We start from the raw sequence: 22,113 nt of genomic DNA on the forward strand, positions 1-22,113 counted from the left end.
TGATATAAAGCTGAAGAAGACCAGGAGAGTCAGCAATGATCACTATATTGCAGTGCGGCTCTCTAGGTTATGACACCTTGCTGCAATCTGGCAGGTGAGTTCCAATAATATCATGACATTTTTATCTTTAAGTTACGGTGGCCTGTATCTACCATTTATCTTCAACTTTCTGAGTTTAACTATGCAGTAATGTTTCCATATACTCTGCAGGCTTCATCTTCACGATGAATGTGAGGCAAAAGGGGAATGGGAGAAAGGGTAAAGGTTTTCTTCAGCCCTTCTTAACCATATGGGCTCTTCCCACTGAACAGTACCGCACTCCAAAAAAATAATAAGGATTACTAAGCTATTTTCAGGATACGCGAAAAGAAATAGCCTTCCGCACACGAAACACAATACAAAACATATTAAAAACCCAAGCACAAGCAGGTAAGTATAGCAGAAGTGGTATTGACCAAATGAAATACCTAGATTTTCCACTGAAATATATCGGACAAACGTGATACACATTTAATACCTCCAACCTTACCCCTACCATCAGACATATGTATCAGTCAAATTTCTGCTTCTGTCTCACCCTCACCCTGAAGATGGTCACTACACTGTGCAGCTAAACCCCAAGAGCCAAGGTTACATAATATTACAATGGACCTTAGAGAAATAACTTGTGATGATGTGTGGATTCATCTGACTCAGGGATCAGTGGCATGCTCTTGTGATCATGGTAGTGAATCTCGATGTTCTGTAAAACCGAGAATTTCTTAGGTAGATGATCAACTACTGCTGAAAGACTCTGCTCCATGCAGGTAGCTGGTCAGGGTCAGCACGTACAACCAGCATTTACATCTCTAAGAAAAGACAACTGAACTGGCATACACAGTATATTGAATACATTAAGTTTTATATCATGGCACTGGGTAATGTCTTACCAAAGGCCAGCCCACGGTATGTTCGACAGTGCCCGGTCTGTGCTTGCTGGGATCCACTTCCCACAATTCCTTCAGTCCGATACCATAGGTCTGCGGCTCACACTTCTCTCGGAGACTGAACTTCTGGAACAGCTGTTTTGCTAGGTGGCCATGGCAACCCTCCGCAAATATTGTACATTTGGCAAGCAGCTCCATACCTCTCTCAAAATTATCCTAAGAAAGGCAACAATGCACAAATTTCAAAGAGACTGATATAGTTTCCAGAATGTTTCATCCATATTTTTTCAGTTCATGATCACACTTTTCTATATAACTGTACCTATGAATATTACATTCCATTCTTTATGTGGATGTAAAATAAAATGACATAAAACAAACTGGACAAACATCTGACAGGAGAGAAGAAAGAGCAGATGAAATATCCATGTAATCAGTGTCTGGAACACATAGAACTTTGAGGTCACATTTGACAGATTTAACATAACAGTAATCTGTACTCCTCCAAGTTACGCATAGAAATACAAACATCAAACAAAACAAACTCCATGGCTGTAGTCCACAAGCAAACTATACCGATTTAGCAACAACCACTTGTCGGCGAAGTTAGTGCCAACTTCTGTGGATAGAGTTTGTCACGTGGTCAGCTGAACCCATCCCCATGGCCGTTCATCTCGGTTTTCCATACTGGAGCCGCTATTTCCTTAAAACAGATCCTCAATTATGCTCACGAGGCTGAGTGCAGCCCGTTCCAGACCCACTACTTCTCAGTAAATCTGGTAGAGACACGATCCAACCCAGACCTCTGGATCTGTGGCCAGGAACTCTGACCACCACACCACATGGGCAGTCAAGCACAGAAATAGTACACTAAACTGTATAATTACTAATTCACTGTTCTTGATAGCCTCACCATATACAATGAAATGTAATAAGGAAAACAGGTACCATAAGTTGATTCCAAAACTTCTTACTGTACATACTTTGCATGTCCAGTTTTCATTGTTATTTCCCATATATAAAAAGTCAATCAGTTCCTTATGATGCCAAGATTACAGTCTCCTGGCATGTTACAGTAACTTCTGGGATATGTCACCACGTAGTGTGGTACAAGTTACAGAGGAATGCACTGCCTCCATCTTCAGGGCCAAAGAGTGAGCCACAGAAGTAACGAGCATGACATAAGCAAGCACACATTCTGACAAATAGGTGCCAACATGATGGAGAAAGCAACTGCCTCCATCTTCATGGTACAAAGGGTGAGATGAGTAGAAAAGAACAGCATGCAATATAGAGTAGCGAGGTATCAGGAATGGGTTCTGCGCAATCCAGTTGGAACGTGTGGTTCTGTTGTGGCAGAGATTACATGAAATGAAGGGAAAAAGAAATTAAGGGAAGAAGATGCGAGAAAGAGGAAGAAGAAGTGTGAGAGAAGGGGAAAGAAGGCCCTTTAAAAGGTAGCTGTGATGAGCCCCTCGTAGCGACCAGGTTATGATTTCTCCTCAGAGGAGTCTTCTTCCGCTCCTTCAGAGTACAGGTGAGCAGTTTCTGTGGCTTACCCAGGGAAAGACCATCTTCACTGTTCATGACATTGGGATGGAGTTCAACCTCCACTGCTTCACTGACAATGCCTGAAATTGCGTTTTTCAGTCGTTCTTTCCTCTTTCTCATGATTCTTTCCCCCTTTCTCTGTCTTATTATCATGCTTTCCCACTCTTCTCTACCATTTTCTCATTTTCCTTCACCTTTTTTATTCATGTCTCTACTTCCTTTCCTAATTTCATAATTGCTCAAAGCCCCTTTCCCTACACCCTACATGCTGTTTTACCCTGTTCTACCCTCACTTCTTCTGCTCAGTGGAAGGGGCTTAAAGTACTAGGAACATTGTCAACTAACGTTTTGGAGGTGCTTGGCTTAATACATGGCTGGGATACCAGCTACCCTGACTGAGATTCTGTTTTTGGTTTTCCTCACTCTCGCCAAGTAAATGCTATAACAGTGCCTCAATTAGGTCATGACCAGGGCCCGGATTTTGATGACATGTCATCTTTCTTTCCTTGTATCCTATGCGATGTTCTTAAATATATAAATCTTGGATATGAGCTGCTGGTTACAGAAATTTAAACTTTATAGGTAATTTTTTGTAATTTTTTTACATTTTTAGGTTTAAGGTCATTTTTTCATTTTGGGGGTAATTTTTTGGTAAATTTTTGGACTTCTAAGGGTATTTCTTGTCATTTTGGGTCATTTTAGGGAATTTTTCTTCATATGTTTTCTAAAAATGTGAATAACATGGAAGCGCAGTGTTCTTCCTTTTCTCCTTTAGGTCATTTTTCTGGATTTTTTCAGTCATTTTATAGGTCATTTTTTAATATTTTCAGGTCATCAAAATCCGGGCCCTGTGTATTACATTTTTGGGTCTTATTCTAGGTCATTTTTCTGGATTTCTTTGGTCATTTTTTAAATATTTTCAGGTCATCAAAATCCAGGCAATGGTCATGAATGACTTCTTTCAAATCCTCTCCAGTTCACCATTCATAAATAATGCTACTATTGAACACTATACAGTCTAGATACTGAAAGTGTCATAAAATAACCTAGAGAAGATCTGTTTCTGCACAAAAGAGGGACGCTGGAAGTTTCTCTTAAACAGCAGATCCCAAACTTTTTCAGGTCACCACTCACTTGCATCCATAACTGCACCCTCAGTGCCCCTCGCCCTACCCTATAAAAAGCATTCTTCAGAAGAGGGGTTTGCAAAACTCAATAAGATAATAATAACAATGAAATAAGATACCGCATTAGTAACTACTTCACTTTCACTAAATTCTTACTGCGAGGATGGGCTTGATGAGGTTATACCAATTTCCCAGCATCTGGTCTAAATTTCATCATATATAAGCGAACAACACACTCAGACAGGCCCACCTCCAGTGCCCCCCTAGGTAATCCTACTGCAGCCCACTTTGGGAACTGCTACCATGAGGCTACACTCTGGAACATTACAATATACAGTGTGACATGTTGCGCTATGGAGGACACCCCCTCCCTCCCCAGCGCTGCTGTGGCGGCATCGGAGTGCTGTCGTTACTATGGTAACAGGCAAGTCAACACTCCTTCCCCTACCCCGCTAGCGGTGACGTAACACTTTCGGAGTGTTACCGTTCCTACGGTAATAAGCCAGCAGACACCCCTTTCCTCACAGTGACGTAACACGGGATGCCGCAGTTGCTACGGAGCCGTAAACAACTCTAGACAGCACTGCCCAGCAACATCGGTAAACAGGCGAGTAGGCAACAAGGAAGCAAGGCGTTTTTCCCGTTGTCCGGCTGAGGGTTTATAAGAGAACTACACTGCCTACGAAGTTGAGTTGGAATATAGCAGCAGTCAGTTGGTCAGCAGTGAGCAGTTGAAGTGTAGCAGCCGCCAAGGACAGTTGAGTTGAGCTGAGTCGAGTTAAAATGTAGCAGCCATCGAAGACAGTTTTTAATGCAGCAGCCACGGAGTGAGTTGCAGTTTAGTGATCGCAGGGAGAAGACCCGAACGTGTGATCAGAAGAGTTATTGTGTGATACTCAGTGACAGTTTGTGACAACTGAGAAGCGATTGGGAGTGTGTAATACAGTGACACTCGTATAGCTCCCATGTTATAACTACATCAAGAAGACTATTGAACACATCATTTTGTAGGGTTTATAATTTGTCAATACCCATTACTTTGTTATAATTAATTGTAGTTTGGACTTGTAGCTTGTAAATAAACTAGTTAACAAGGTGAACGGTTTCATCGGTAACGAAAAACGTTACAATATTTATTGCTGTCATACATTCCAAGTGCATACTGTTAAGATATACTTTCTTACCTTAGGAGATCCATCCTTGGCAATACCGACGTCATTAGTGGCAACCCCTTTCACACTGCCATCTTCATGATACAGCACTTCTGAGGCTGCATAGCCTGGGTACATCTCTACACCAAGTGCTTCTGCTTGTTCGCCCAGCCACCTCACAACGTGGCCAAGCCGTACCACATAGTTTCCGTGGTTCCGTAAAGGGAAACCTTAAAAACAAAAATATCCTGTGTACTACACTCAATACAAAATTAAACAAAGTCCATTAGTGCTATTATAGAACTGAGATTTAAGATTGTCACGGTAGTGAACATCAACATTAGATTTCTGGGATGTCAAGTCATGTATGTTCCTTTTTATTTTACTTAATGATGCTGTCAGTCAATCTAATGACCTGGGTAGGAAATATTTTAAGGAAGTTTACAGATCAAAATGTGAACAAGGAATGTGGAGAGTAAGAAGCAATCTGGAACTACAAAATGCATATAAATCCCCAGATATTGTGACCGAAATCAAAATTAGAAGATTGGAATGACTGGGGCACATACCAGTATACCAGAAACGACACTCAACACTGAACCGGAAGGCAGACATGGAGTTGGAAGACCCAAGTTAAGGTGGTTAGATGACATACAGGTTGACATAGAAACTCTACGTATAGAAAAGATGGAGACGAAAAGCTCAAGAAAGAAAAGAATTGAGAGTATTTCTAAGGGAGGCTAAGGCTAAACTTAAAGGGCCGTGAAGCCAGAGATGAAGCTGTCAGCAACTCAAGCTATGTATCAGCTGAATGGATGATGGCTCCTTCAAGATACAAGTTGAGACTGACTCTGGAGCTAACCCAGCCTCCTGTCTAATGAGTATCAGGGACTCTTTCTCCAGGATTTAAGGAGGCTGGTGCATAAAGCCAAGGCTAAAAATACATGGAGCTATACCTCCACTCCTCCATATACAGGCTGTCTGGATGAAAGGTATCCAAAATAAAATCATTATATCTCAGAAATAATTTAGTATACACATTAATGGGTTACACCATTACAAAGGAAAACTATCAAAGTCTTTTTCTGTGTACATAACTTTCTCAATAAATTTAAATGTGGGCTCCCTTGGTGGCACAACAAATATCCAGGCTTGTACAGGGACCATGTCACCTTTACTTTTCTGAATATATGAGTTGTGCTTACACCGTTTTTCATATCTGTTGCCTGAAATGCAAAAGATTACTCACCTGGGAGAATGGGAACAGGTATCCTCGAGGTCTCTGTAAGTATACTGAACCTGTCCGTTGTGACTGGAGTGTTCAGAGGTGCACCCTTATCCTTCCAGTCCGGAATTAGTTCATTTAGTGCAACTGGATCTACACAGGCACCAGATAATATGTGACCTCCTAATACACAACAAAAGAAAGAAACATTTTTAATGTTTCTTAAAATAATTAAACAGGTAGACATCTGATATTCCCCATTCTTTCCTTCCAAGCATACATAAATTTCAAGTCAGCAGTTTGTGGCCTACTGAAACAAAAGAAAAATTGGAAATGATAAGAAATATACTGTCACGTGTTGGGTATGTCACGCGACAAATAACTTCACGTGGGTCTCAGATTTAGCTAATCTTTATTGGGTACTCACTCTTACACTCTTTACAATTGTTATCAGTTGTAGTCTCACTTGGCTTCTGTTCTCTAATACTTGATTCTCAGTTCTCTAATTCTCTACTTCTGTTCGAGGCCAGGCCCTTTATGTAAGGCGCACGCAGACTCAATAGAGGACACCCTCGCCAAGGTTCGATCTCACGTGTTTGGCAATCCGTTGCTTTGGGAAGCTCCCTATAGATTACAATGGTAACGTGTTTCGTCTCATCCGCTGTTACTCAACGACAATTCGTTACTACGATTTTTCGCTGCGGGAACTCCACAATTTCCATGTATTCGTTGTCGTGGAAGTGTCCGTTCCAATTGTAGTGGTTGTCGCGGTGATGGACGTAAGGTAACATGTCACAATACTTATTACATCCACAAACAAACAAAAAAAAAAACTCCATGATTTTAGTCCATAAACGAATTATACTGACCGAGCAATTGCTGCTTGTCGGTGAAGTTTAGTGCCAACTTTTGCAGATAGAGAGTGTCACATGGTCAGCGCAACAAATCCCCACAGCTGTTAATTTCGGTTTTCTAGACCGGAGCCGCTATTTCCTTGAAATAGCTCATCACAAGGCTGAGTGGACCCCATTCCAGACCCACTACTTCTCAGAAAAAATCTGGTAGTGCCGGGAATTGAACTCGGACCTCTGGATCTGTAGCCAGGAACACTGACCACTAGACCACAGAGGCGGTAACTTATTACATCCTAGAAACTTCAAAGAACGCAGAAGGCAGGTTATACACACTGCATATGTTTGAGTAACCAAATTACCAGTATTTAAAATAAATCTCTAATATTTTCATGAGCACAGGTGGCTCAGTCAGTAAAAATACCTGAACACAGGCATAACAACCTACATGTTATTTCTACCAGGGGCAGAGATTCCGTTCTTCTCCACAGTGACTGGAGGGTAATCTTTTGGAATCAAACCAAAATTCTGTGCAAAAACCTCAAAATTTACAAGCCTGATATAAGCTTTAACTTACCCATATCCTAATTTCTTACATCTACATATTTCTTTATCCTAATAAAATATAGTGTTATGTTATTACCCAAGTTATCTTCCAAAAATCTGGTTTCTATCTGTATTACATTCAAGAAGTTTCAAGTGTAAGATTCTTTTTTTTAATTTTGCCCATTAACTCACGTTTCTGTTGTAAAATGACAGCACAATCCTCTTAAAGTATCACCTGCCATCTACTGCTAGTCTTTTTTATTGTAGAAAAAATATTGTAAATACCAAAAAGGCCTAGGCAATGCCCATCCAGCCTTCTGTAGCACATTCTTATAAACATCTTATTCTATCATAGCGGTCTCCAAGCGATTCTTAATACAGATCTTAACTTAAATCTGAGAGTATACTGTTAATAATCAGTACAATTATTTCTTTAACTTTTCTTACATATGTATTTTATATAAATATAGGAATGTTGTTTACGAAGTAACAGACACCTTGCAGAAATCTCTTTTCTTCTAGCCTTAAGACTTCAGGTATTCTTTCTTTTGCTGTTCTCATACAAAATGCCCATCACTGTTGCCTGCTGGTCCTTGTACAGTTTACAGTCCCAGAAGATATGTTCCTCCATTTGCAGCCCATCACCCTATTCGCACTGGCTGCGAACGGAGGAACAGATCTTCTTTTTTAGTGTATAAAAAATACTGTAAATACCAAAAAGGCCTAGGCATTGCCCATCCGGCCTTCATATCTTCCCAAAATACAACTTCTACTGCCATCTATCTCTTACTTTATGAACTATCTGAATGTTCAAGATAGCTACCAGCATGAACAGCGAGTTTTAAATTGATACCAGAGCAGGTGTGCTGCGTATTTTTCAAAAGTGACTGTTGCAAATTTACATGTACCTGGCCTTTATATTTATTTAATACTGTGGAAATCATGTGGCAAGCTAATTAAAATGTTACGCTTTTTCCTACTACTATATTTGATCTGTAAAGTTTTATATATGCTTCATTTAAATTATGATTTATGTTAAACAGATTAACTAAAATATTTTTAGCACATTTAATCAGAATCTGCTGACCAGTTTCAGAGATGTAATTTGTGGCTGAAAAGAGAGGATATCCAAATTATTAATTCCTTTTATGTATCATGTGCAATAATAAATATTACAAACTAAATTCCTTACTCTGTAACCAGACTAGTCCAAGGTCAATGATGAAGACCCCAAATTAAAACCCTAAAAGATGAGAAAGCGATAATGTGCTACCTGGTCAGGGAAATCACACACATCAGGGGCAGTGACATGGTGCAATAGTGGAACAATAATGAGTAGAGGAAAATATAAAGGAACTTGGAGAAAACCTGCTCCAGCACCAATTAGTCAGACATGAGTCTGACATGAAAGAGCCTGGGATTGTACCCAGGTCTCCATAATGAAAAGTCAATGTCCAACCATGTGAACTATGGCACGATGCATAAATATGTATATAATGACAACATACGTTCTTCACAGACAATCAAAATTAAACTCACCTATCTCAGCTGATTTTTCTACTAGGCACACCCTCAATTCTTTGGAATTCTGCTGAGCGAGCTGTTTTAATCTGATGGCTGCGGACATACCAGCTGGGCCACCGCCAACAATCAATACATCTGCCTCATCTCCAAACCTCTCCATATTCACATCTATATTTTTAAAACAGAAGGAAAATAAACATTCAAATATTAGAATTCAACAGAAAAAAAAAATATTGTTATGGCTTATTAGTGCATACTCTTAGATAACCTTCATTTCTAATTAGTTCCATGACAGGTGTCAGCCACTAAATGAATATCACACAGCAGAAATACACACAAAGTTACACACAAAATAAAAAAAAAAAAATATATCATATGATGGAATTTCAAAGCCTCAAATAAGTTTACTTTTTATAAAATGTTACCTTTCAGCCCCTTTTAAGGTCATTTTATTATTATTTAATACTAGCTAAAATTCTTTTGTACTTAGATTCAATTTTTCATAAAATGAACTTGATGACATGATTATATTATTTCCTTCTTGTATCACACATGTGTTAAGTTCTTGATATATATTAAATGAATCTTCTATGTATAAACTTCAGTGTGAATACAAATACTAAAAGGGCATGATTGGTTTGATGTTCTCACAGCAGTGACTGAACAGTGTTGCTTTCTGGGATGTGACAACATGTAGCCTGATACAGTTTTACTAACATTTCAGAGTAAGATACTGCCACCATCTTCAGGGTCAAAGAGTAAGTCAACAAACAGAGAATAGCAACACAAGTAAACTTTTTTACAAGAGTACAGAGCATCATATACCAGAAGACACCAGATTTTTCAACAAATATACACAATTTTATTTCTGCATATTTTATTATAGAGTGGAAGTGAAAAACTTGGCACAAAGTACATTTAAATTTGATGTACTCATTCATATGACATTATAGGTTTAAGGACAACTTCAAACTTTGTTACAACAACAGTCAAGAAGTGTGACTCTTGGCAGCAGCGCTGATGACTATAAATGGAAACACAAACAGAACGAAGGCTTTGACACACCTTCTGACATAATTGAAACTGTTTTCATTAGCTTCCATTGCTACAGGGACTGCCAACTTTATCTCCAGAGGCAAATACCGTTTCACCAGTGTTGGCACAAGATATTCTGCTACCCCAAGCATATATTTTGACACCTTTCAAATTGTCCTAAAATATGCCATCCACAAAATCATACTGCACGCAATATGAAGTTCACTTTTCCATACAGTTGGCTCCCAATGCATTTAAAATTGTATTAAAATTTTAACCCCAGTCAGAATAACCACCAATTACACTTAAAAGAAACGTCATCATAAGTAAATCTACACTTCAAGAAGCGCCATTGTGAGTGCCTAAGACAAACATCAATACCAATCACAATAATAACAAAATTTATATAGTGAGCATTATTCATAGCTTAAGTGCATATTGTTTAAAATATCTTATGTGACAGTGTTTCCTTATCGTAGTGGTGCGCCTCTGAGGATGATTCTTTTGAATCGAAACATGTAAGGTGAGCGAGGATTGAAGTGTTGTGAACTTGTATGTCACATTAGACCGAACATTACCCACTCTGTAACTGAACATAAAAACTGAAAAAATTATGTTAACATACAAAATTATACTTTTGACATGAAAACAGATCACTTATGCATGACAAAAAAAATATTTAAAACTACAACAAGAGATAATTTAATTATAAAAAAAATTATTATTATTTCATGTTTATTTAAGCACAAACTTAACAGCACAGAGGCCAATTACAAAGTTAGCATGAGTAGATAGAAATACACAAAAATAATTAAAGAACAAAATACAAAATATGACAGTTTATAAAAGGGGACTAAATTAATAATAATTCCAAGGAAAATTAAAGTTAGCATTGACAGGCGAGAAAAATAGAATACTTAAATTTCCAATGGTTATACCATTATGTGGTGCGAAAGAACAATATACGTACATAAACACACAGAAGTTAGTAATAATAACAATAATTCAACATCAGTAATAACAATAAATCTCAATTTCATTTTATTTTATTTTAACTTAATTTAAAATTTAATTTAATCTAATATATTTTTAAGTCTGCATATGAACTATAGCTGGCAATAATGCTGTAAATAGCATATATAACCTTCCCCTTAAAATGTAAATACTGGCCAATGTAAGAGAAAATATAGCAGACTAAGTAGAGTCTGACTGTAAAATGATACATACCTGATGACAGCCAAAAATGGCTGAAATGTGTCATAAAGTAAAACACAGCATAGATCTATTCAATTTACACTGGATTTGGGTTGAGTGAATGTACGATAAATTAACAGTGATGATTAACGTGAATTCTCATGTAGTTTACACTTACATAAAGTACATAAACCTACCTTTCCATCTTGGGTCTGTTTCTCTTGGAACTATACTGTAATGGGTTGTTATTTTTGGGAATATCTGCTCCGAATAATATCGTTTTGCAAGCCATGACAGCCCTCGCACTGGAATGCAAGACATTCGTAATTTATTAGAGAAGTAACTGGTCTGAAATTCAGAGAAGGTATTGTACCATATGTGTACAAAGTACATTAAGCAAGTCAACCTTGTACAAAGTCCACATTAATATTCATTTCGAAACAATGAATAGCATGGCGACTATTCCCACAACCATGAAATGGATAAGAGCCTATACAAATGTCTGTAATGCATGAATTACTATAACATAAATGCACACAGTTAAAATTTAACATAGTTCAGGCAGCAAATTTGGCTCTTGCTGCCAGTCAGCTGTGCATATTGCTTTCGTAACCTTACAAAAAATGCAAACGTATAATACCAAACTACGATATAATTAAAGTTCCATATTTTACGCATTCAAATATTATCTTAACGTCCGGAAGTGTGCGACATCTCTTACAGACATGATTTTATTGCATAGAAAGCTGTGTATTTAAAATTAACTTACTCAAGTTCGGAGACTTACACGCGACAGCTGCCATAACTAAACATACATACATCTCCGCACATGCGCAGTGATATGTTGCCCAATACCAACGTAGGATAGTCTACCCACCACACATTAGATCCATTAGATATACGTGCCTACTGCCCACCGTTCATGTTTTTGCGTAAAACTGCAGGTTCAACTAAGGCAAATATCTAAGCAAAATAGACCACTGTAGGACGCGGTGCAAGGGCCGAGGAGGCCTACTCTTCATACATTCAAGGCAAATATTAACAACAAAAATAACCCATTCCTCAAGATAATTTTCTGTGACAGGATTTTGTGATGATAATCATTAAGGTCGCCGGTCACGTTAGCCGAGCGGTCTAAGGCATGTACTGCCTTCGCTCGCTTGGAAACCGGGATCGTGGGTTCGAATCCCACTCAGGGCATGGATGTTTTGTTTGTGTGTCTCCGTTTTTCTGTGTTTGTGTACAGGTAGTGGCCTTGCGACGAGCTGATCACCCGCCCAAGGAGTCCTACCGAATTTGTAAGATCTAGAAAAACCGAAGTGAACGGAGAAGTTCATGGAGGTAGGCTTAGGCCCACTGGGGCTGTAGCGCTAAGGGGAAAAAAAATCATTAAGGTCGCCGGTCACGGTAGCCGAGCGGTCTAAGGCATGTACTGTCTTCGCTCGCTTGAAAACCGGGATTGTGGGTTCGAATCCCACTCAGGGCATGGATGTTCAGTTTGTGTGTGTGTGTTTTTTTCTGTGTTTGTGTACAGGTAGAGACCTTGCGACGAGCTGATCACCCGCCCAAGGAGTCCTACCGAATGTGTAAGATCTAGAAGAACCGAAGTGAACGGAGAAGTTCATGGAGGTAGGCTTAGGCCCACTGGGGCTGTAGCGCTAAGGGGAAAAAAAATCATTAAGGTCGCCGGTCACGGTAGCCGAGCGGTCTAAGGCATGTACTGTCTTCGCTCGCTTGAAAACCGGGATTGTGGGTTCGAATCCCACTCAGGGCATGGATGTTCAGTTTGTGTGTGTGTGTTTTTTTCTGTGTTTGTGTACAGGTAGAGACCTTGCGACGAGCTGATCACCCGCCCAAGGAGTCCTACCGAATGTGTAGAAAAACCGAAGTGAACGGAGAAGTTCATGGAGGTAGGCCTAGGCCCACTGGGGCTGTAATACCAAGGGGGGGGGATCATTAAGGTCAGGCTGTGTAATAAAGAGAAGAAACATGGATTGCTGAAAGTGGTCAGCTTCACACTCCGGTCGCTTTACTCCCAGGGAAATAGACTTCAATGTCCACTGAACATAAGAGAGTAAAGACTTGAGAGTCTGCACGCCATGGAGAGGAGAAAATTTTGCATTCCTTCGCAAATCAAAACCCGGTTCTCCAACTTTTTTTTTATTGCTAGTGGGGCGGGACGAAGTCCCTTGTACTGCGGCCACTTCTGCCCTATTGTACCCGCCCCAGATTGTGGAGCAATTGGTGGAATGAAGATTGTCAAGGGAAACCGAAGTACTCGGAGAAAACCTGCCCCAGCGCCACTTTGTCCACCACAAATCCCACTTGACCATACCCGGGATCGAACCCGGGCCGCCGTGGTGGGAAGCCAGCGACTAACCACTTGGGCTATGCCGCGGCCCTTGGTTCTCCAACTCACTTTACATATTGAACTATTCCTTGTGGTAGTGCCTGACGCGTGTGTGTATACATATATTTAATTACTTCTACTGGTGAGAATCAGCTGTAGACAGTTCTAGTTGGTCTCTTAGTTTCCACTAGCGCGTGTAGATGTCACGGCCTTACACTTATGTATAATAGGTTGCGCGGCAATTGAGACTAGTCCATATTACGAACGCTTGTTATCGCACTGTATATAATCGAGATTATCGATGATCATGGCTTTAATATCTGAACTTCCTAAAGTCCTTACTCTTGTGTCGTTATGTTTATGATTAATGTTACATAAAATAAGTTGATCCAGTTGTTCTTATACCTACACACCGTGTTTCATCTTGGGTCTTGAAAGTCACTGGCATATTCACTGTTCTGTTACTTGTAATGAGAAACTAGGTCAAAATCAGCCCAGCGATTCTCGAGTTATATGTGATGACAAAACATAAAAGTCACTTCTGTTTAATTCTCTAGAAAAAACGGAAGAATTACGGTGAAAAAGAAGTGTACTGGCTATAAAATGTGTTTAATTTATCTCTATAACTTTTATTTCAAACGTCTTTCGTTAGTGACGTCATGACTTCCCTTGCAAATTTGCAATTCCTGCATAAACGCAAAACAGCAAGCCTATCAATGTAAACAAATGAAGCAGAGGCGCTAATTTTGTCAGGTAATATGGCAACGTGGACAGCGAAAAACAGCTGCCTAAAATTCCTTGTATTTTCATCAGTATGAAATTACGGCCATTGAATGAACTAGAATAACCTACTGAATTACTCGTAAATATAATTTTCTGCATGGCCATATTACTCATTACTTAGCCCTTTGAAATCCGAGGAGACAGCAGGAGTTGTCTGTACAGTCTGATTTCAGTTGTCAGTATGAATGCCATGGGGCATCAATACTGGTTTCAACAGAAATATCTTCCCCTGGCTTTTTACCAGTCAAAAGTCGCGATTAATATACATAATATATAGACGAGTATGTAAGGATTGTGGAGGGGGTTGTCGTGACTTTTGGAGGTGCTATACCAATATTCGCTTGGAGTGACTGAGGACAACCACCTCAGGCTACCCGATATTCAGGCCCGTATTTGAATGAAGTACCTCCCGAATACAAAACATGAGGAAGAGCTAGAGAAGAGAGCAGATTTGATTAATCTGGATAGGAATAGGGACTCGTGGTGGAGTCCTTTGATAGCTATAAAAAAACTTCAGGTTTAATTAAAGATTGGGAATTGAGTTCCTGTTCCTGTTAGCTTCTCAAGAAGGGCGCTGTTTCAAGCAGTTTGCTGCAGTCACTCTTATTGCTACTAACAATAATATTGTCACGTGTTAGGTAGGTCACGCGAAAAGTAACTTCACACCGTATTGGATATAACGAATTTATTTCACTCGCTCTCACAATTACACAATTTACAATCTCACAATTACTGCCATCTGCAGTATCACAATTACTTCTTCTGCTGCAGTCAATGTCATTCACTCGTAACTGGCTCAATCCTCACTCACTCATCACTCACTACTGACTGAACAGTGTTCGCTGCTCCTTATTTAGCCTTGGCACGGATAACACAGAAAACAGTTACGTGATAGGTACTGCGCGATCCACGTCACAATATCATATGAACCGACACAATTTTATATAATATAACGTCAAATTTACTCGTAATTCCATTTTTAAATATGAATAATTCTAGCATATGACACCGTGTAGTCTGGTAGATACCTATCGGCGTTTCGGAGGAGCCTTCTATCTCCAGATTTTTCCGGAACATGACGGCAGCAGGTTCCTCCAGAAAGGCTGGTACGCGTCTACCAGACTGCATAGCGTCACAGCAATGGACATCGCGAGAATTTTCTTCCTAGGCAGAAGGAGCCAGAAAATTTGGTTACAAACTCCAAACGCCATTTACGACTCTTTTTTCCCCATCGTCCCACAGTACACAGGACAGAAGAGCATTTTAAAAAAATACTCCAACTTTAGTCCCGACAAAGTCACTGGATTTTTCAATTAACCTAAACCTTCCAGCCGCACTATGGCCCTGGGGTCGACTCAGCCTCTAACAGAAATGAGTGCCAGGAATCTTCCTGGGGTGTAAAGGGCGGCTGGCGCGTAAGGATGACAACCTCACTCTGTGAGCCGATTGTCTAGAAAATGTGGGAACCTCGACGTCTCACAAACCTATGGGCCTTCACGGCCTCTTACAGGGATAGCTTTACCTTTCAATTTTTCGCATTAAATTTTGGTATATTTCCTTGTTTCTTTAATTTTGACATTTTTAAAAAATCCAGGTGGGTGGAGAGGAGATGGCTGTCTGCTCTCTTATGTTTTCTTCTTCCATTTTAAATAATAATATAAATCTTAATTAAATAAATAGGAAAATCTAGCTCAGTCAGACCCCAGAAGACAGTAAACTTCACAGTTGGTGTCTGAGAACCTCAGATCTTCATGCTAATTTCTATATCCGGTGTCTTCTCTGAGCCTAACGATCATAAATATCGTCTGTAGGTGCACAGACACTCAAATCACCGGTAAGTGAATTAGAGAAGACTCATTAAGCAAAACGCAATGCATGATGGTTACGCAGGATCACGTGCTCTTCATGTGTTTGTGAAATATTGCTAAAATCTTCAGCAGTAGGAAAGAAAATGTCTGACAGGACTGTGCAGCGCCTAGATCCATAGGCTGGCTGTTTAGCAGACCTGGCCCAAGTACGAGCGAGAGTCAGTAAATAGGTCACAAATGGATATAAAGCATAAAACATATGACACTGGAAACTGCAAAAACATATTTTTTCTCGACATATCCTCCACTAACATTAATACACCTGCCCCATTGCTTTACCAGTGCGTCGAAACCAGCTGCATAGAAATCTTTTGGTTGCTGTCTCAGTCATTTCCGCATTGGGCATCGTTTGCGACTTTCGAACGTCCTTGAAATAATTTCTCGACCGAATTATGAACCGCTTTACGTGACAAACACTTCCCACCTTAAACAGATACAATTTCTTTACTGATATAATTTGCATTGAGTCCTTTGGCCCACAAAAATGTGCAACAGAACGCTGCTCTTCGGTAGTATACTCAGGAACTGTCGCCATTTTGACTACTAAAACCAGCCTCTAAACATGCGCATGCGCGTATGCTACCTAGACTGTCATGAAGGTGGAATGTGCTGCTACCTAGTGATACACATAGAAAACCTATTACGTCAATTATAAATATTTTACCTCCATTTGTGACTTATTTACTGACTTTCTCTCGTATATTCCACATGGGCCGTCTAGCCTAAATCAGCCCACACTATTCCAGCATTCTAGGAAAATACAACAAAACATTAAACTTCTCTCAGACTTCTAACATTCTATCGGATATAGGGAAACATCGCTTCGAAAACTGGCTGTGCTTCAGTTATCAGAAGGAACATTTTACTGGCACGAATTAAATAATATTAAATGGCAGGATTACAGCTGAACCGGAAGTGATTTGAAGAAGACAGTCGCAGTGTAGTCCAGATATTACTGTGGCATTTTCCTGGACGAAATGCAAACGCCGTGGATATCCTTAATCAGGATAGCAGATGTCTCTGCAGAGAACCGAATGTAGGACCTTCCAAATACGAATCTTGAGCATTACCTCTATGTTAACCTGCTCGGTTTCCGGCCTTGTCCTCTCGTTCTTATGTCACTGATCGTCTTTCCAATGCGTCTTACTTTCATACTCTGAAGAAGCAAGCAACAGGTTCTTCCGAAATATTGGTTAATATCTACGAGACTACATGGCGTCATATCGCAGAATACTGTAATTATTACATTAATAGTTATAATATTAAAGTGTACTATGTCACTAATTAGAGCCCGTGTATTCAAATATGGTAATATAAAGCTATCCCTGTAACAGGCCATGGAGGCCCATAGGGTTGTGAGACGACGAGGCTTCCACATTTTCTAGACAATCGGTTCACAGATGGCGGTAAGGTTGTCAGCCTTTCGCGCCGTCCGGCCGACATTTTTTTTTCCTTGGCACTACAGCCCCAGTGGGCCTAGGCCTATCTCCATGAACTTCTCCGTTCACTTCGGTTTTTCTAGATCTTACACATTCGGTAGGACTCCTTGGGCGGGTGATCAGCTCGTCGCAAGGCCTCTACCTGTACACAAACACAGAAAAACGCACACAAACATCCATTCCTTGAGTGGGATTCGAACCCACGATCCCGGCTTCCGAGCGAGCGAAGACAGTGCACGCCTTAGACCGCTCCCAGTTGCCCTTTACCCCTCAAGAATATTCCTGGTACTCGTTTCTGTTAGAGGCTGAGTCGACGCCAGGGCCATAGTTTGAATGGAAGGATTAGGTCAATAAAAAAAATCCAATGACCTCATCAGAAACCGAACCCGCGACCTTCCGGCTTGTAACATGTCCGTTCTCAACAGAATGCTCAGTGAATTTGGTCGAGTCCACTGCCAGATAGAGACTGTAGGTTTTTTATGTATTGGTTATAACAACGCCTTAATCATAATGTAACACCATTGCTTCCCTCTCACATTGCAGCTATAATCACTGCCAAGCTACTTTTTGTCTCACGCACAACCCAGAGGCTAAAAAACACGGTCTATGCTTCCAACAGTCTACTCCATCTACTGTTTTCTGAGAAGAAGTGGGTCTGGAACCGGGTCCACTGAGCCTCAGGATAATTGAGGAGCTATTTCAAGGAAATAGCGGTTCCGGTCTAGAAACCCGAAATTAACGGCCGTGAGGATTCGTTGCGCTGACCACCTGACACCCTCTATCCGTTAAAGTTGACACTTACTTCGCCGACAAGCGACGATCGCTCGGTAGGTACAAGTATAGTTCGCTTGCGGACTAAAATCACGGAGTTTGTTTGTTACTCCATCTATTGTTGGAACGACGGTGAGGCATTTTCAGTTGGTGACATAGGCTGCTTAATCATTAGCTACTTGATTTTATTTTTAACATAATTCCTGTATTCAAAAGCCGCTAGGAAATTCAGAAATACTTACGAGGACTTTCCTTCCGTAAGGTTGTCTATATAATGTATGACGCAGCCTGGCTCGTAGAGTGCATGGACTTTGGTGACTGTAAATTGCAATGAAGTTCTACATCTGTCGGTTATACACGTGTAAAGGGATTCCCTGATATCGGTCGGCCGAGGCAAGGATCCGGTGCAGCGAACAATTCACGAACAGCAATCCGTGATGGGAACCAACAGGATGTGCCTAGGCGGAAGCCACTTGTAGTTTCGTGATATGATGAAATCCGCAAGATCCCAGCAGCTGACCTAATCTGAGGAAAAGCGGAGATCCCTACTGAACGCTATCTGCAAGCATGTTATTGCGTCATATGAGTAAGTAAAAAAGTAAAGCCATCCCTCTAACAGGCCATGGAGGCCCATAGGGTTGTGAGACGTTGAGGCTCCCACATTTTCTAGACAATCGGCTCAAAGATGGCGGTAAAGTTGTCAGCCTTACGCGCCGGCCGCGCTTTACTCTCCAGGAAAATTATTTAATTAATTTCTGGCACTCATTTCTGTTAGAGGCTGAGTCGACCCCGGGCCATAGTGCGGCTGGAAAGATTAGGTGAATTGAAAAAAATCTATTGACCTCATCGGGACTTGAATCCGCGACTTTCCAGCTTGTAGCATAGTGCCTCAACCAATTACGTTACTGCGTGGCCCCGCGTCATATGAGTGCCTTTCGGAATTTGTGAGGAGCTGCGTAGCTCTACAAGGTAAAGGTAAAGCTGTCCCTGTGCTTAATTAATTAACCACTACGCCATGAAGGCGTATGGGGGACTGGATGTATAGGCCCATTTTTTCTTGACCTCGTCACTAGTTGGATGTGAGTGGTCAGCATCACGCCACTGCCGCTTTACCCCCGGGGAAATAGCCCACGGTACCCATTGAATAGGGGGTTGGGTGGACCTCAGAGCCGGTCTGGACGATTTGGAGAAGAGAAAATTCTTGCCACCACCGGGACTCGAACTCCGATCCCAGGGTCGTCCAGCCCGTAGCCAGTCGCTCTACCGACTGCGCTATCCATGCCAAATATAATTATAATGATGAAATCAATGGAGGATTCGATAGGTAGGGCATGTAGCAGGCATGAAGGACAATAGGAATGCGTACAGGTTTGAGGTGGGAAAGTCAGAAGGAAGACCTACAAGTAGGTGGTGGGATAATATTAAAATAGAACTTAGAGCAATAGGATTGGGTGTTATGGACTGGATTAATGTGGCTCAGGATAGGGACCAGTGGCAGACTCTCCTGAGTTCGGTAATGAACCTTCAGGTTCCACAAAACGTTGGGAATTTCTTGAGTAGCTGAGGGACTGGTGGTTTCCCAAGGAAAACTCGGCTCTACGGAGTTCGAGATTTTGTGCCAACTTGCCCTGTTTGGTGACGAATACAATTTCTCTATAAATGCAGTTCAAATATTCTGAATACAACAAAATTTCTCTCTCATGGGATGTAAGGCTGTGTAGTCCGTTAATACAAAGCGTTATATGCCAGGTGACAGAACTGCGACAGACCTCTGCGAGAGCCTAAGACCCGACATTACGAATATAAGTTTACTGTTGCCTCTAGCACAAAATTCAATCAGACTTCCTTGAGAAATTTATGAGATGAAGAATGTGGACAAGCAGACATTGTGGAAGGAAAATATACGAATTGGTTTCCTCAATTACCGCCAATTTAGGGTGTTCTGACAATGTTTTAGTAATGTCCTTAGCTGTACGCCGCACATCTTACGCAGTGTTTCATCAACAGTTAAATCAGTTGAACATGCGTCTGCTTTGGTGATGGCTCAAACATGATGAACTTGCGTGGATTATGTACGTAATTCTGTGCAGCTGACTGGAACGTAACTGTACTTATTGCACCATCTCTTGCACGATTCCATCTTGCCTCTAGTTCTATAGGGAATTCGTGTTTGCGAAGTTTACGAAGATAATGAGCGATGATGAGAGGGTGGAATCGCTGGATTTAAGATACTAACAACCGAAATATGAGAGGAATAACAAGATATTTTGCGAAGGACTATTCGCGTACTTTCCTCCGATATGACACGAGCCGAATAGAAAAAGAAAAAAATTAATGGGCGATACACACACAACAATGTGATCTCATAGACTTACTAACACGAATTAAGGAGGATACACAGACAGCAAGGTGATCTCATAAGCCTCCTAACAGAAATTAAGGAGGATACACACACAACAATGTGATCTCATAGACTTCCTAACACAAATTAAGGAGGATACGCAGACAGCAAGGTGATCTCATAAGCCTCCTAACACAAATTAAGGAGGATACACAGACAGACAGCAAGGTAATCTCATAAGCCTCATTGATAAGGACATGGATTGCATAGAGAGCACTAAAATTATGGAGTGGGACAGATTCCTAGGTGATTTCGTAAGTCTGAAAAATTAGGGGGGATACATGGACATACTCAGACAGAAGTTTGTAAAATAAGGAAAATACGTTCAATAGCAGCTCAACGAATATAAATCCCACGTACCCTTCAAATTTCAGAATTTTGGGGGAAATTCTTAATAATGAGGTTCTCACAGCTGTGACCATGAACAGTACTGTCTTCTGAGATGAAACGCTGTGTATTGCAATAAGTCTTCACAGATGTTATAAAGAGATGTGTCGCGGCAGCGTCTAAGAATAAATCAAGCAAAAAACCAGCAAAGAAGCAGGCAGCTCTCTTTGGTACTTGCTTGGCTTACTATTCGATCCTGAAGATGGAGGCAGTACGTTTCTTCGAAACATCGGTAAACTTTTGCCAGATTACATGGTGTCATTGTGTTACGTCATACACGTAGCCTAACACCACAAATTTTTATGAATACAGTATCAGTAGAGACTCGGCGTTTCCAGCGTAAAATCCACTGTACGGAAGGAAGTGGTAAATGTATTGTGGCATGTAGACTCACTGAGAAGTAACAGCTGTGTAAACAGGCGACAGTACAATAGCCGTTGCTAGGGAACGGCTCTGGGGACACGTTTCCCCCACGAGAACATGCAATAATGAAGCGGTATTTTCTACGCGTCCGTACCGAGACTATATAACGAGGACCAGCTGCCATTACGAGGTAGTCTTGACACTGCAGTTAGAAGAGTAAGAGGTCGATGTGAGATGGCCGCCAGCCTGCAAGGACGTGAGCCAGGAAGCTGGGGAAAGTTCGCCGTTGGAATAATTTACCAAGTAGGGCAGTGAAGACCGTGACTGAAAACACTAGTCTGTGTGTGATAGTGACTTATACAGTGTAGTCACGAGTTGTGTATTAAAGTGTCCACTAAATGCGATAGCGAATCCAAACCCCGTCTATGGTCACTCAATTACGTGACAGTATCATAAAAAGTAATTAAAAAATCACATGCCTCATTTGAAATTCTGTCAATTTATACCAACCCTACTACTACTTCATTGGCAGGGCGGGAGGAGCCAAGCATCTGCCCCCCCCCCCCCCCAAATTAAAAAATAAAAAAAAAAAAAAAAAAGAAACCAACAAACACACAAAAA

General features: G+C 40.8%; 1 protein-coding gene across 4 annotated transcripts in view; it reads right to left on the reverse strand.

Moving 5' to 3' along the window:
- The window catches only part of LOC111870843 (electron transfer flavoprotein-ubiquinone oxidoreductase, mitochondrial), a 53,759-nt gene that overhangs the window by 25,730 nt on the left and 5,916 nt on the right, over positions 1 to 22,113 (reverse strand). Inside the window, exons 1-6 of one of the 4 annotated variants that reach the window (XM_023863423.2) lie at positions 11,900 to 11,950; positions 11,328 to 11,435; positions 8,917 to 9,069; positions 6,005 to 6,163; positions 4,789 to 4,985; positions 930 to 1,142 (exon numbers count right to left, since the gene is read on the reverse strand). In XM_023863423.2, coding sequence (XP_023719191.1) covers positions 930 to 1,142; positions 4,789 to 4,985; positions 6,005 to 6,163; positions 8,917 to 9,069; positions 11,328 to 11,435; positions 11,900 to 11,933 — 864 coding nt within the window. In that variant the 5' untranslated portion in view covers positions 11,934 to 11,950. Of the gene's footprint in view, positions 1 to 929; positions 1,143 to 4,788; positions 4,986 to 6,004; positions 6,164 to 8,916; positions 9,070 to 11,327; positions 11,436 to 11,536; positions 11,582 to 11,899; positions 11,951 to 22,113 lie in introns of those variants that run through there. The other 3 variants (XM_023863426.2, XM_023863424.2, XM_023863422.2) reach the window with 3 other exon arrangements.

Source organism: Cryptotermes secundus, unplaced genomic scaffold, assembly GCF_002891405.2.
Source record: "Cryptotermes secundus unplaced genomic scaffold, Csec_1.0 scaffold632, whole genome shotgun sequence".
NCBI classification, from domain to species: Eukaryota; Metazoa; Arthropoda; class Insecta; order Blattodea; family Kalotermitidae; genus Cryptotermes; species Cryptotermes secundus.